At 39.7% G+C, this 15,785-nt stretch overlaps 1 protein-coding gene across 1 annotated transcript in view; it reads right to left on the bottom strand.

Annotated features, from left to right (window-relative positions):
• Positions 1-6,390, bottom strand: part of LOC139544087 (egl nine homolog 1-like) — a 37,556-nt gene extending 31,166 nt beyond the window's left edge. The window contains exon 1 of the mRNA XM_071350841.1: positions 5,320-6,390. Within this exon, the coding sequence (XP_071206942.1) occupies positions 5,320-6,111 (792 nt within the window). The 5' untranslated portion in view covers positions 6,112-6,390. The remainder of the gene's footprint in view (positions 1-5,319) is intronic.
• Positions 6,391-15,785: the final 9,395 nt, after the last annotated feature.

Raw genomic sequence — 15,785 nt, 5'->3', positions numbered from 1 at the left:
ACTCTTTCCTCTTCCATTTTTGCGGTAGTGCTGCAATTAGTTGGTTGTAATTTTGGGTAGAGCAGAAATGTACATATGTTTTTGTTAGCTGCATGTATGAATAAAAAACATGAGCTGGCGAACACCCAGAAAAAAAGTATGTATGACATAACTCTACCAGTCGTATTTATGATATAATTTACAAAGATTGCCTTTTTAAACATTAAAAAATAAAAAATAAATGTTTTTTATCAATTAGTATATTTGAGTTTAACTTCTCTAGGAGAGGGGGCAGCATTTTCACGTTTGGATGAAAAGCATACCCAAATTCAACTGCCAGCTACTCATCCCCAGAAGATAAGATATGCATATTATTTTGGATGGATTTGGATAGAAAACACTCTGAAGTTTCTAAAACTGTTTGAATCATGTCTGTGAGTATAACAGAACTTATTTAGCAGGCGAAACCCCGAGGACAAACCATTCAGATTTAGTTTTTTTGAGGTCACTCTCTTTTCAATGGATTTTCATTGGGAATCCAGATTTCTAATTGACCTTCTTGCAGTTCCTACCGCTTCCACTGGATGTCAACAGTCTTTAGAAATTGGTTGAGGGTTTTTCCTTTGTGTAATGAAGAAGTACGGCAATTTTGAACGAGGGTCACTGGAAGTGTCCGGTTAGATGCGCGTGACCAGAAAGCTAGCTACAGTTTGTTTTAATCCTGTATTGAACACAGATCATCCCGTCTTCAATTGTATCGATTATTTACGTTAAAAAATACCTAAAGTTGTATTACAAAAGTAGTTTGAAATGTTTTGGAAAAGTTTACAGGTAACTTTTGAGATATTTTGTAGTCACGTTTCACAAGTTGGAACCGGTGTTTTTCTGGATCAAACGCGTCAAATAAATGGACATTTTGGATATATATCGTCGGAATTAATCGAACAAAAGCACCATTTGTGATGTTTATGGGACATATTGGAGTGCCAACAACAGAAGCTCGTCAAAGGTATGGCATGAATTATATTTTTATTTCTGCGTTTTGTGTCGTGCCTGCAGGGTTAAAATATGCTTATCTCTCTTTGTTTACTATGGTGCTAACTCAGATAATAGCATCGTTTGCTTTCGCCGAAAATCCTTTTTGAAATCAGACATGTTGGCTGGATTCACAACAAGTGTAGCTTTAATTTGGTGTCTTTCATGTGTGATTTTTATTGTAATTTATTTGAATTTGGCGCTCTGCATTTTTACAGGCTTTTGGCCAAGTGGGACGTTAGCGTCCCACATATCCCAGAGAAGTTAACCAGTATTTGTTGTATTATTTGTTCTTTGTTATTTTTTGTTATTCATTTCTGTCCTCCGAATTCATATTCATTATATAAATAGGCCCGTTTTAATTATTTTCTGGCTTGCCGTTCCAAATAAAATTGAATCTTTTTTTTCTCTCCATATAATAAAAATAAACTGTTCACTAGGTGTAGGCAAGACCATAAACAAATAGGTCAACTGGGACATGACTAAAGAGTTAATCAGGGTGATATTTCCACAAATAGAAAGGTATTTGCCTTTCCATTGATAGCAAGATCTTATCTATTTTTGCTAACGTTCTATAAAAATGTATTGGAGGGATGGAGGCCACTGTGTTCTTGGGGACCTTCAATGCTGCAAACATTTTTTGGTACCCCGTCCCCAGATCTGTGCCTCGACACAATGCTGTCTCTGAGCTCTACGGACAATTCATTCAAACTAATTTCTTGGTTTTTGCTTAGACAGGTGTGTGCCTTTCCAAATCATGTCCAATCAATTGAATTTACCATAGGTGGACTCCAATCAAGTTGTAGAAACATCTCAAGGACGATCAACAGAAACAGGATGCACCTGAACTGAATTTTGAGTCTCATAGCAAAGGGTTTGAATACTTATGTAAATAAGGTATCTTTATATTTTTAATACATTTGCAAAAATGTCTAGAATTTTTAAATATATATTTTTTAGAATAAGGCTGTAACGTAACAAAATGTGGAAAAAGTCAAGGGGTCTGAATACTTTCCGAATGCACTGTACGTCAGTGTGTCAAGCAAGTGAAAGTTACAAAGATTTGTGCCATTGCGTGAAGACACAATGTAAGCACGAGCTGACAACAATTACCTATTTTTGACTGCTGTCATAGACACATTCATTACAATGCCATTATTGCTTTTGTTATGATTTTTCACTATCAAGGCCAATTGGTGCTTATAAATGATGTTTAGGCTACTGATGTTTTCATCATCTGACCACATGTCTTGGTGGTTGGGGTATTTATTTTGTCATTATAAACAGAAGCTGTTACTGTGTTCGAACACATTCTTTCTGTTTCACTGTTGTATCAATGGCAATCCACGAATAAAATTGATTTAACACTTGAATTTGGGTGTTTTCTGTTTTTACATATAGCATACAGTTTATTTGGGTGTTTTCTGTTATAAACTAATGAAAATGTTGTGTAATTTGAAATAAAAGAACAATTGTATTCTAATGTTACCCAAGGCCTTCATAAACACAACCAAATCATATTTTTTTTGCGATAGCATATATGAAATATATAAATTACACTGTTAGAATGTTGCAGTCAGAATGAGTCCTCATTAGCTTGAAGGGGGGTCCCTCGAGGCCCAGCGGTTCTACTGTTAAGAGTGAGAGGTTGTTAGGGTGTGTGGCACAGTAGCTGTGCTGTAGTCCACTAAGCATACATGGCCAATAACTGCATGGGATCAAATCTTGCCCCCGCCACCACTTTCCTCATAAATATACTGAAAAACCTATGTTAGGACAACAGAGCTCCATTATCCCTACAAAAAAAAAGGGAGGTGGTGGTGGTGGAGGGAAAGAGAATCTGGACTCCTCAGTAATAGGGAATACCCCATTCTCTCAGCTTTTTTTGTCCTGTAACTAAAATATCCTAGCATATGGAAAGTAGCATATCGCAGTAATAGTTACATTTATTAAGACTGTAATATTTAATTAATTTAACAATTTAATAAGCACCAAGTTATTTTATTGTGAGTAACACTGATTCTGTTTTGTTTCAAGTAGTGGTGTAAAGTACTTAAGTAGTACTTTAAAGTAATTTTACTTAAGTATTTTGGGGGGGGGGGGGGTCTGTACTTTACTATTTACAGTGGAAAAGGTATATGAACGCAACATGTGAAGTGTTGGTCCCATGTTTCATGAGCTGAAATAAAAAATTGCAGAGATGTTCCATACAAAGTGTTGTGCACAAATTTGTTTACATCCCTGTCAGTGAGCATATCTCCATTGCCAAGATAATCCATCCACCTGACAGGTGTGGCATATCAAGAAGCTGATTAAACAAGCATGATCGTTACACAGGTGCACCTTGTGCTGGGTACAATTGGCATGCTGACTGCAGGAATGTCCACCAGAGCTGTTGCCATAGAATTGAATGTTAATTTCTCTTCCATAAACTGCCTCCAATGTCGCTTTAAAGATTTTGGCAGTACGTCCAACCGGCCTCACAGCTGCAGACTACGGTTCTAGTCATATCAGGGCTACTTTCCGAATTCGCTACAATACTTTAATATTCTCGTTCATACAGTGCATGCGAAAAGTATTCAGACCCCTTGACTTTCACATTTTGTTACGTTACAGCCTTATTCTAAAATGTATGAAATTCATGTTTTTCTTCATCAATCTACACACAATACCCCATAATGACCAAGCGAAAACCAGTTTTTAGAAATGTTTGCTAATTTATTAAAAATAAAAGATACTTTATTTACATAAGTATTCAGACCCTTTGCTATAAGACTCGCAATTGAGCTCTGGTGCATCCTGTTTCCATTGATCATCCTTGAGATGTTTCTACAACTTGATTGGAGTGCCCCTGTGGTAAATTCAATTGATTGGACATGATTTGGAAAGGCACACACCTGTCTATATAAGGTCCCACAGTTGACCAGTTCATGTCAGAGCAGCATTGAAGGTCCCCAAGAACACAGTGGCCTCCATCATTCTTAAATGGAAGAAGTTTGGAACCACCAAGAATCTTCTTAGAGCTGGCCGCCCAGCCAAACTGAGCAATCGGGTTAGTAGGGCCTTGGTCAGGGAGGTGACCAAGATCCTGATGGTCATTCTGAGAGAACTCAAGAGTTCCTCTGTGGAGATGGGAGAACCTTCCGGAAAGACAACCATTTCTGCAGCACTCCACCAATCAGGCCTTTCAGGAGTTTGCCAAAAGGCAGGATCGAGGGAAAGATGAACAGAGCAAAGTACAGAGAGATCCTTGATGAAAACCTGTTCCAGAGCGCTCAGGACCTCAGACTGAGGTGAAGGTTCACCTTCCAACAGGACAACGACCCTAAGCACACAGCCAAGTCTCTGAATGTCCTTGAGTGGCACAGCCTGAGCCTGGACTTGAATCCAATCGAATATTTAAGGAGAGACCTGAAAGTAGCTGTGTAGCGATGCTCCCCATCCAACCTGACAAGAGCTTGAGAGTATCTGCAGAGAAGAATGAGAGACACTCCCCAAATACAGGTGTGCCAAGCTTGTAGTGTCATACCCAAGAAGACTCGAGGCTGTAATCGCTGCCAAAGGTGCTTCAACAAAGTACTGAGTAAAGGGTCTGAATACCTGGCTCCCGAGTGGCACAGCGGTCTAAGGCACTGCATCTTAGTGCTAGAGGTGTCACTACAGACATCCTGGTTGGAATCCAGGCTGGATCACAACCGGCCGTGATTGGGAGTCCCATAGGGCGGTGCACAATTGGCCCAGCGTCGTCCGGGTTTGACCGGTGTAAGCCGTCATTGTAAATAAGAATTTGTTCTTAACTGACTTAGCTAAGGTTAAATAAAAAATATATGTACAATGTGATATTTCAGTTTTTTTTTTATACATTTGCAAAATTTTATTATTATTATTACATTATGGGGTACTGTGTGTAGATTGAGGAGAAAAAATATTTAATCAATTTTAGAATGTCTAACATAACAAAATGTGGGGGGAAAATCAAGGGGTCTGAATATTTTCCAAATATTTTCCAAGTATAGGCCTACTCTTATTAATTATTATATTAAGAATAGGCATATGTTATTATAAGATTATATGTATTATATATTCTTATAATAGTATAATTCATGATACCATATTCATACTATTACTATTACACTTTTTTAAATATTTGATTCCTGTTTTCAATATTATGATTATTATGTTGCTGCAAAAACAAATGTTTAAGAGTCATAACTTTTAAACAGGCCTAACTGGAGAAGATAAATAACTATTTCAATAAGTTAACATCTAATAATAATGTGCAACTCACTTTCAGTGTTTACTTACTTTCGTCCTTCCATTTATTCTGTAGTTTCCCAGTTTACCATTACAGTGTCGGACCAGGTCGTCCATGCGACTCATGAGAAAGGCTATCTTCTCACAACCAGGCTCTCTTCCTTCAGTCCAAGTTATTTTGTCTCCTCGTATATCTTTAGTGGAATCGCTTCTTTGACTAACCAACTGTCCGTCAGTAAATTTACCAGTCTTGTGGAGGGCTCTAACATCTTCCAAAATACTCAGTCCAGTCTCTTCTCCAAGGAAATTGTCAACAACACAGATGCCATGCTTATTCATACATGGAACGATATAGTTCATAGCCAGTTTTTGCGGGGGGGACATCGTTTGTCCGTTGGTCTTATAGCTGAGCTTAATTCCTTCCCCAGTCTGCTTGCTGTCAGACACACTACCCGAGCGAGTTGGCGAAGTGATCAAATCTTTCATTCTTTCGCCATCTGCAGGCGGATTTGAACGTCCAGTGTTTGTGGTGCTCTGAGAAGCTGTGTCATTCGGTTGCTCGGTGCTTTTCTTTTTTAACTGCTTGCCTTGCCCTCCTTTCGCAGTCCGTGCGGGTCGTTGTGCTGATTCGGGCTGCGGCTGACACTGAGGTTTTTCGGCCTCTTTACAAAACTGCTTGTGCTTCTTCCAGTCCGATTTCTGGTGTTCTTTACTACAGTAGAACGAGTTCCGACATCGTCCACATTTAAGCAGGTTTTCCATCTTTCCACAAAGCTCACAATACTGCTGGTCCCTGTCCAAATCGGTCACGACGGCGCTTTCCTTTGCGCTCTCCGTCTCCATGCTTTAAGGCAGAGCGAGCACCCCTTTAAACCTAGCTCTTTTCACGCGCTGCTAACGTGCAAGTTTTGGAAGACTCCTAAAACAATACAAACGAAATTGGAGAGCGGCGGCATCCCAGCTAAATTATTTAATCACGTGGTGAATTGCCCTCCTTTTGGGTTTCGTAATAGATAAAATACTGTTTGAGCACGACATTACCAATTGTCTGACTGTCGTTTGCAGTGTGTCGTTCTGGTCGAGTCGCATGGCGCCGACGCACCGTACTGTACCCCACCCCCTCCCCCCTCAACTTCACTCCACACGTAGTCCAAAGTAACCCAACCCCTGACGTCAGCATAACGAGGGCAGGGCCAACCGCTGAGGGCCAAGGCCCATTCAAAGGTAGAAACAAAGCGTGCCGTTTTTTCCAATTCGCTGTTGTTTTTGTCATTCAGATCATTATTATTAAGCTATAACCACTCATTATTTTATATTTTCAGTTAAAGTTAAAGTGGTTGTTTACACAAGCATGTTATGTTTACTGCTTATAAATGTGTTACTAAATTATGAATGTGTTATGAAGTCCTTAGGTACATATCATGATTTGATGTCCCCAATGTTGTTTTCATAATAGAAAGAGTTTTGACCCGCAATGAAGCTTTGTTAATTTGCAATATGAAATTAGCCTATTTTGGACACTCATCCATATATGATGTCATTCAATGTATATATGATGTCATCAAATTGACTTTTATACTAGGATGAAGAGTGACTATAGCCTAACATTAAAACAACTATATATTCAGAGTTGATTTTAAACATATGATGCAACATTATAAATATAATATCGTAATAATCATAAAATCAGAAATACATCTCCTATGTCATAAACCAGAAATACCTGGACCGTAATGATAATAAACAGCAACACCTTCAAAACTGTCGACAGCAATTCACTACCCATTGATGTTTGACTCATTCGCTGAAACCGGATACTGACGAAAGGTCGTGTTCCTTTACCTAGAAATTCCTCTACACCAGCAGCATATAATAAATGAGGATTAATATTAAACCGAGTTGAACACCTGCTTGGTAAATACTGGCACTCTCACAGGAACTGTTGGAACTGAGTCCGGCTGCACGTACACACGTCCTTTTAGAGAGGAGGACCTCATATAACACTCGACCTTCACCTCTCCTGAAGAGGAAGACATGCATGTGTTTCATTGTAAAAATCAAGGAAGACCAACCTGCGACCTTACTGTCTCCAGGGTTATAATAAACCGTGAATTGGAAGTGTATCATTGCTAAAGTCAACATTATAATGCTCCACTTTGGAATAAAAGGGTGTTGGGGCATTTAAAAAGTTGAGCATGCACTTGAAATAAAATATGATTAAAATATCAACAATAACAACAATATTTGGATAGGGATAATACACATTTTGTTGTATAATCAGAGGGATACAAATGTAATATAAAACAACAACACAAATCAATTGGTAACACTTTCTATGAGGCACACATACCTTAAAATTGCATAATGCCTTATGATATACTTATTGTAAATTATAACACTAGAAAGTGTTACCAAGTTTCTTCTAGGCACTAGACTAGGGCCAACTCAGCCACCACATGAAGTGTGCCAAGGCACTGATTATGACATGCCACCCTTTGGATAAGACAAAAAACCTACCCAAAGATGATTATTTCTCAATGCTATCTTAGAGAGAGGTAGAGAATTGGTCTGGGACAGACATATTGTCTGCCATGTTTTTGAAGGGAACATTAGGGACTTTTTCCAACTGCTTTTTACTGTAGTTATCTTGGAGTTAATTTTGGATTACAGTCCCGGGGGAATTGCTTTTTCATCTAAGCTGACTTGACCACTGGCCCTTTCCCAACAATTCAAGCTTTCTTAAAAACAAATATAGTTTTGATCAACTTTTCTAAATTGATCGACAGCCCAACATTTGTGACGGTTATCTCACAGCAAAAAAGTGTAGATGTTGTTAAATACTACACTGTGTTAGCTACCACTGTGAAGTGTAGACACTTTTTAGTGTTACATTTAACACTATTAGTGTTAGCTTTCAGGGAGTTTCAGTAACTGTAAAGAATTGAAAATGAACACTAATACAGTTGACTACTTTTGAACACTGTAGAGTTTTAACTTGAATTATACATTGTAAAACCTAAAGGTTAGGATGTTATGTTCTCCCACAGGGAAAGTCTTTATAGTGGTTGTTGTTTGCACAGTAACCATTAACATCTCTCAGTGGCTACATCTGGGGCGTAATTATCCCTGATATGAAAAGTGCTTTGATAAGGTCTGTCTGAGTAACAGTTGGCTTGCTGGAACTTTTCCTGCTAACGCTATCTTAGATAAGCTAAGAAGGGGAGGCTATCTTCACGACAACTTTTAGTAACTTTCTATGAGGCAAATGCATTCATAATGCTTTATGATAGGCCTACCCTTGTAGTCTATTATAACACTTGCTGTAAACTGTCATAACAACTCATAAGTAGTTATAACATCCTTATAATCGGTGTACACATCACGGACAAACTGAATTGGTCCACCCACACAGACAGCGTTGTGAAGAAGGCGCAGCAGCGCCTCTTCAACCTCAGGAGGCTGAAGAAATTCGGCTTGTCACCAAAAGCACTCACAAACTTCTACAGATGCACAATCGAGAGCATCCTGTCGGGCTGTATCACCGCCTGGTACGGCAACTGCTCCGCACACAACCGTAAGGCTCTCCAGAGGGTAGTGAGGTCGGCAGAACGCATCACCCGGGGCAAACTACCTGCCCTCCAGGACACCTACACCACCCGATGTCACAGGAAGGCCATAAAGATCATCAAGGACAACAACCACCCAAGCCACTACCTGTTCACCCCGCTATCATCCAGAAGGCGAGGTCAGTACAGGTGCATCCAAGCAGGGACCGAGAGACTGAAAAACAGCTTCTATCTCAAGGCCATCAGACTGTTAAACAGCCACCACTAACATTTAGTGGCCGCTGCCAACAAACTGACTCAGCTCCAGCCACCTTAAAAATGGGAATTGATGGAAATTATGTAAAAATGTACCACCAGCCACTTTAAACAATGCCACCTAATATAATGTTTACATACCCTACATTACACATCTCTTATGTATATGTATATACTGTACTCTATATCATCTACTGCATCTTGCCATCTTATGTAATACATGGACCACTAGCCACTTTAAACTATACCACTTTATGTTTACATACCCTACAGTACTCATCTCATAGGTATATACCGTACTCTATACCATCTACTGCACCTTGCCTATGCCGTCTGTACCATCACTCATTCATATATCTTTATGTACATATTCTTTATCCCTTTACACTTGCGTGTATAAGGTAGTAGTTGCGGAATTGTTAGGTTAGATTACTTGTTGTTATTACTGCATTGTCGGAACTAGAAGCACAAGCATTTCGCTACACTCGCATTAACATCTGCTAACCATGTGTATGTGACTAATAAATTTGATTTGATTTGATTTGATTTGATTTGATTTGATTTAATACACTCTCTCACCTCTGAATTCTGAAATAGCCCGTTATACAGTACCAGTCAAAAGTTTGGAAACACTGACTAATTCAAGGGTTTTTCTTTATTTTTTACTATTTTCTACATTGTAGAATAATAGTGAAGACATCAAAACTATGAAAGAACACATATGGAATCATGTAGTAACCAAAAAAAGTGTTAAACAAATCAAAATATATTTTATATTTGAGATTCTTCAAAGTAGCCACCCTTTGCATTGATGACAGCTTTGCACACTCTTGGCATTCTCTTAATCAGCTTCATGAGGTAGTCACCTGGAATGCATTTCAATTAACAGTTGTGCCTTGTTAAAGTTAATTTGTGGAATGTCTTTGCTTTTTAATGCGTTTGAGCCAATCCGTTGTGTTGTGACAAGATAGGGGTGGTATACAGAAGATATCTCTATTTGGTAGAAGACCAAGTCCATATTATGGCAAGAACAGCTCAAATAAGCAAAGAGAAAAAACAGTCCATCATTACTTTAAGACATGGAGGTCAGTCAATCCGGAAAATGTCAAGAACTTTGAAAGGTTCTTCAAGTGCAATCACAAAAACCATCATGCGCTATGATGAAACTGGCTCTCATGAGGACCGCCACAGGAAAGGAAGACCCAGAGTTACCTCTGCTGCAGAGGATAAATTCATTCGAATAACTGCACCTCTGATTGCAGCCCAAATAAATGCTTCACAGAGTTCAAGTAACAGACACATCTCAACATCAACTGTTCAGAGGAGACTGTGTGAATCAGGCCTTCATGGTCGAATTCTTGCAAAGAAACCACTACTAAAGGACACCAATAAGAAGAAGAGACTTGCTTGAGCCAAGAAGCACCAGCAATGGACATTAGACTGGTGGAAATCTGTCCTTTGATCTGATGAAGCCAAATTTGAGATTTTTGGTTCCAAGGATGATGTGTGGTTCCCACCGTGAAACATGGAGGAGGAGGTGTGAAGGTGTGGGGGTGCTTTGTTGGTGACACTGTCTGTGATTTATTTAGAATTCAAGGCACACTTAACCAGCATGGCTACCACAGCATTCTGCAGCGATACGCCATCCCATCTGGTTTGGGCTTAGTGGGACTATCATTTGTTTTTCAACAGGACAATGACCCAAAATGCACCTCCAGGCTGTGTAAGGGCTATTTGACCAAGAAGAAGAGTGATGGAGTGCTGCATCAGGTGACCTGGCTTCCACAATCACCCGACCTCACCCCAATTGAGATGGTTTGGGATGAGTTGGACTGCAGAGTGAAGGAAAAGCAGCAGGTGAAGCTGGTTGAGAGAATGCCAAGAGTGTGCAAAGCTCTCATCAAGCCAAAGGGTGGCTACTTTGAAGAATCTCAACTATAAAATATATTTTGATTTGTTTATCACTTTTTTGTTTACTACATGATTTCATATGTGTTATTTCATACTTTTGATGCCTTCACTGTTATTCTACAATGTAGAAAATAGTAAAAAATAAAGAAAAACGCTTGAATGAGTAGGTGTGTCCAAACTTTTGAATGGTACTGTATGTTTAGATAGTAGGTAGGCCTATTATATTCCCTTCATGGCCAGCCTGACTGTCATCTCCTCAGTTGCTTATTTGGCCCACTTTACTGCCACATACACAATGACTCAACAACATTGGCACAGGGTATGTTTGGCAATAACTCACCTTCTCCTTTCTGCTCAATCTGACGGCGGCAGCGACTTTGCTCGCCCCAACACTGAACGCTTTGTTAGGCTCTGCCATGGCGGTACTGACGTTGGCACCTGCGGGTAGACCTGAACCCACACGTGGTGTTGGAAGCGTCACAGTATTGGCATTGCCAGTTTTGGCTTGCAGCTGTGTTTACCTCTCTGATGCACGTATATGCAAAACAGCTGTGTGAAAGTGACCTTTTGCAGTGTTATGAATGAAAAGTGCACAACACCAGCTCATTATGGAGGCAGAGTCAAAATCATAATCAATGATTGGATAGAATGAACCCTGCAATTTATGGATAAATAGTCCAAGCTATCCTTAAATCTTTGCAATTTATCCATTATTCTCACATAGGGGCTTTGAATAAGCCATACCTTCACAGTAGAAGGGCGTAAGCATTTAAAGAGAACGTGGAGAGAGGACTCAAGCAACAGCACATTCACGACCCACATCTCTCAGTCTATGATGTATTGTCTCGCTAAGAAAGGCCCAGTCGACCCAAAGTGATAAGATCACTGTTTTTTTTATCAGATGCATACCAGATATAAATTCCTGCCCCTATCTACACGGCTGCTCTATTACCGCCTCCATTAGAGGGTATCACAATATACCAAACCCTTTTAGAAGATGCCGCAAAAGATGGAGGTCATTAATATACTATTTAACCGTCTCTGTTTTGTCCTCATTTTTGTGTCGCTTATGCGGTTCACTGCTCCCATGGAAAACAAGGGACCCGGTGTCTTGTTGAGGTTTTGTCGATGTGGGCAGACGTTTTGATATTCTTGGCCGCCTACCACGCCAGCTCATTTTACGAGGTTGCGTCTGAAATGGCACCCTATATTCTTCCCTATCTAGTGCACTTTTGACCAGAGCCCTATGGCCCAGAGCCCTAAGCACTACATAGGAAATAGGGTGCCACTTGGGATGGATCCCAACTGTTTATTGTGGAGGAAGTCAGGTGTGCTGTCTTTTCTCTCTCTCTCTCTTTCTCTTCCCTTTCTCCTCGTCACCTTAAATAAACCAGACGGTCCCACGAATCACACAACCATGGGCACTGCCAGGCACCTCTCTGTCACAAGGTAAACATAACAACTTGTCATAAGCTAGACATAACTAACCCTGTCGTAAGTCATAAGGTAGACAAAAGTCAGCAATGTTTCAGGCCATAGGACAGCTATACTCTACCCCATTGTGATGAGGTAATAAACAGGTTTTCCCAAACATATTTATAACATATTTTCACATGCACCCATGCATGCGTAGGGAAACTGTCACTGTAAAACCTGATTAGTTAATTTTACTCAAATGGTTTGAGGAAACCGATTTGCATTGAACAATTTGAGTTAAAAAAAGATCTAATTTGAGCATACTGTACTGCCAATGTTTGAGTAAGCATAACAAGTGTTCTTGTTAACCGTACTTAAATAATCAACGTAAATGTAACATTTATTTAACTAGGCAAGTCAGTTAAGAACAAATTCTTATTTACAATGACGGCCTTGGAACAGTGGGTTAGCTGCCTTGTTCAGGGGCAGAACGACAGATTTGTACCTTGTCAGCTCCAGGATTCGATCAAGGAACATTTTGGTTACTGACCCAACGCTCAAACAACTAGGCTACCTGCCGCCACAAATTACACAATGGTGTACACAGTGGTGTTGACTTTACCTGAATAATTAAGTGAAGTGTACTGAAATGTTGTCGACTTTACTTAAATATACTATGTTATTGTAACATAACACTTTTGAGTGAAGTTGGCTAACACACAAATGAGTTAAGCTCTGTCGCGCATGCTCCTGCTCCTCCTCTCTGGTGCTCGATGGCGCCAGGCTTCCCATCATTACGCACACCTGTCATCATCATTACGCGCATCAGCGCTTCATGGGACTCACCTGAACTCTATTACCTTATTGATTGCCTCCCCTATATCTGTCACTTCCTCAGTTTCTTCCCTGTGTCTGCATTAATGTCGTTTTGTTCCCATTGTCCAGATGCTGTCCCTGTTTTGTTTCATGTCTGTTATTTATTAAATACTCACTCCACGTACTTGCTTCTCATCTCCCAGCGTCTGTCCTCACAAGCTCACTTGAACATGAACTTCCTACTCAAATGGCTTAAGGAAACCGATTGCACTAAACCTATTAAGTTACAACAACTCAACACACTTTAAACCAATTAAGTTGTGGCAACTCAATATACAGTAATTTCATAAAAAACTACATAAACACATGTATGATGGAAAGATGGCCCAAAAACATGGTCTTTATGAAATAAAACTGTTAATTAGGACACATTATTCAATTTTCTATGTCCCAGAAATTACATCTTAAACACTCTTCTAAACATGAATAATATAAATGTATTGTTTCACTAAAGAAAAGAAAATGTCCAATGAGATATTAACAGTGTTTCCTGAACTAGCATAGAGTGCAAAGGTTCACATTTAAAGAGAGCACAAAGTTTACTGTAGCAACTCCATCAATTCAGTCAATACAAAAAGTAAATTCTCCAATATCAATTCAAATTTCGTCATTGCTTCCTATAAGATTACATTTGGGGGGAGGGTTGGACTTTCAGTTTACTTCCTGGAATTGACCCCAACCCTGAACTCCACTGATACATTTCCAATACAGTATACTCTGTATAGTCTTTCTATTGTGGTTACATAACATTATAACATTATTATAAGGTTATAAGAAGGTTTTCCCAAGAAGGTTTTACACACACACACACACACACACACACACACACACACACACACACACACACACACACACACACACACACACACACACACACACACACACACACACACACACACACACACACACACACACACACACACACACACACACACACACACACACACACTCTCTCTTTCTCTCTCTCTCGGTCTCTCTCTCGCTCTCTTTTTATATCTCCCTCTCCCTTCCTCTCTCCCACCACAATCTCCCTTCTATCTGTATCGTGGAGGTATGCTCTTGCAACAGATGGAGACAAGCCAAGCGATAGCAGCAGCGTTGAAAGGAGCCATCCAACATTTGACGAAGCTACGTGTCAGACTGTGGCCAAAGAATGGAGAGATATCACATTCTTTGATGTTAATTGCGGTAGTAAAAATAGATCCAAGTGCTGAACCCTCCTTCCTGTGGCTATTGGGCCTGTAGCTATTGTTTACTGATGGGCCGCTCAAGACCTCATATGACCTCATTTTGTGTTCATGGTTGTCATTAAGAGTCTCATCTAGCTGATGAAATGCTGGCTAAACTGTGTTGATTTTGTGTCTCAGCTACTTTTCTGGTCTTTTATATGTGCTTGATGATTTACAGTTAATGTATAGGCTACAACCGTTTCCTTGTTTTTCCCCTCGGTGTCACAGTGTATCAAATGTACTGGATGGAGATTATTTTGAGGGGATATTGTACCGTCTATAATTATGTGGTTGGGTGCTAATCATCTTAACTAAAGTTCACAATATAAGAGAGAAAAAAAAGTGCAAAGTAAGAGAAAAACAGATCTACTGGTGAAAATATACAAATGTAAAGATATCACATAGTATTTATTTTTCCTGCACTATTTAATGCAGTGTCACACAAACAGCACAGCATATCTTGATGTCAAATGTCAAGTCAATGATGTTATTATCATCATAACAAAAATGTCTGTCATCTCATCAATTCAAAAGAGCTGTCACGAAAACCACACAAACATGCTTCCAGTAGAGGTCGCTGTAATACAGGCAATTGGTGCTCAGCAAATTCAGTCTTACATACAGTACAGTACAGATAGAAAATAAAATGTCACAACAAAACAGTTTGAAAAAGAACCACATCAATCGACTGGAGTCACTATTTCTGCAGTGTTGTCGAGGTTAATGAAATTAAACAAGCATCATCTATGCTTACTGTAACTCAGACCAGTATTCAGTTGTTGCAGACACAGATAGTGGGTTTTTCTACATTGCGCTTTCAGACATGCGTTTGATGTTTGTCCCAGTTCGATGGGCAGGTTCATCTTAGCACTACAACTAGAACATAGTTGTGTTGGGTAGGCATGAAACGGAGGGAAACGCACCTAAATGGAGTGAAATGGGGAGGTGCTATCTGTACTTGTCCAATAAGAACTGCTTGTTTTAAAACATTTTTTTTAAATTCTGTTGTATGTCCTAATGAACATGACCCAAACTTGGGCTCCTCAGTGCTCCAATATAGATTTTGAGTAGTTACACTCCCGCCTGGTGGATGAATGCATTGCAACAGGTCAACAAGGCGTCTGTCTGGTCGACAATCTGCGCTTCACTGTGCCTCTAGTAGTCGGTGGGGAGGGGCTCGTCATCTCATGATTTACACAAACCAACCTCTCCCATCTGCCAGTGTGCCCTAGTTGCATCACTTTGGCGCATGTGAAATTTGTAA

This window comes from Salvelinus alpinus, chromosome 2, assembly GCF_045679555.1.
Source record: "Salvelinus alpinus chromosome 2, SLU_Salpinus.1, whole genome shotgun sequence".
NCBI classification, from domain to species: Eukaryota; Metazoa; Chordata; class Actinopteri; order Salmoniformes; family Salmonidae; genus Salvelinus; species Salvelinus alpinus.
This window is presented reverse-complemented; position numbering and strand designations above follow the sequence as displayed.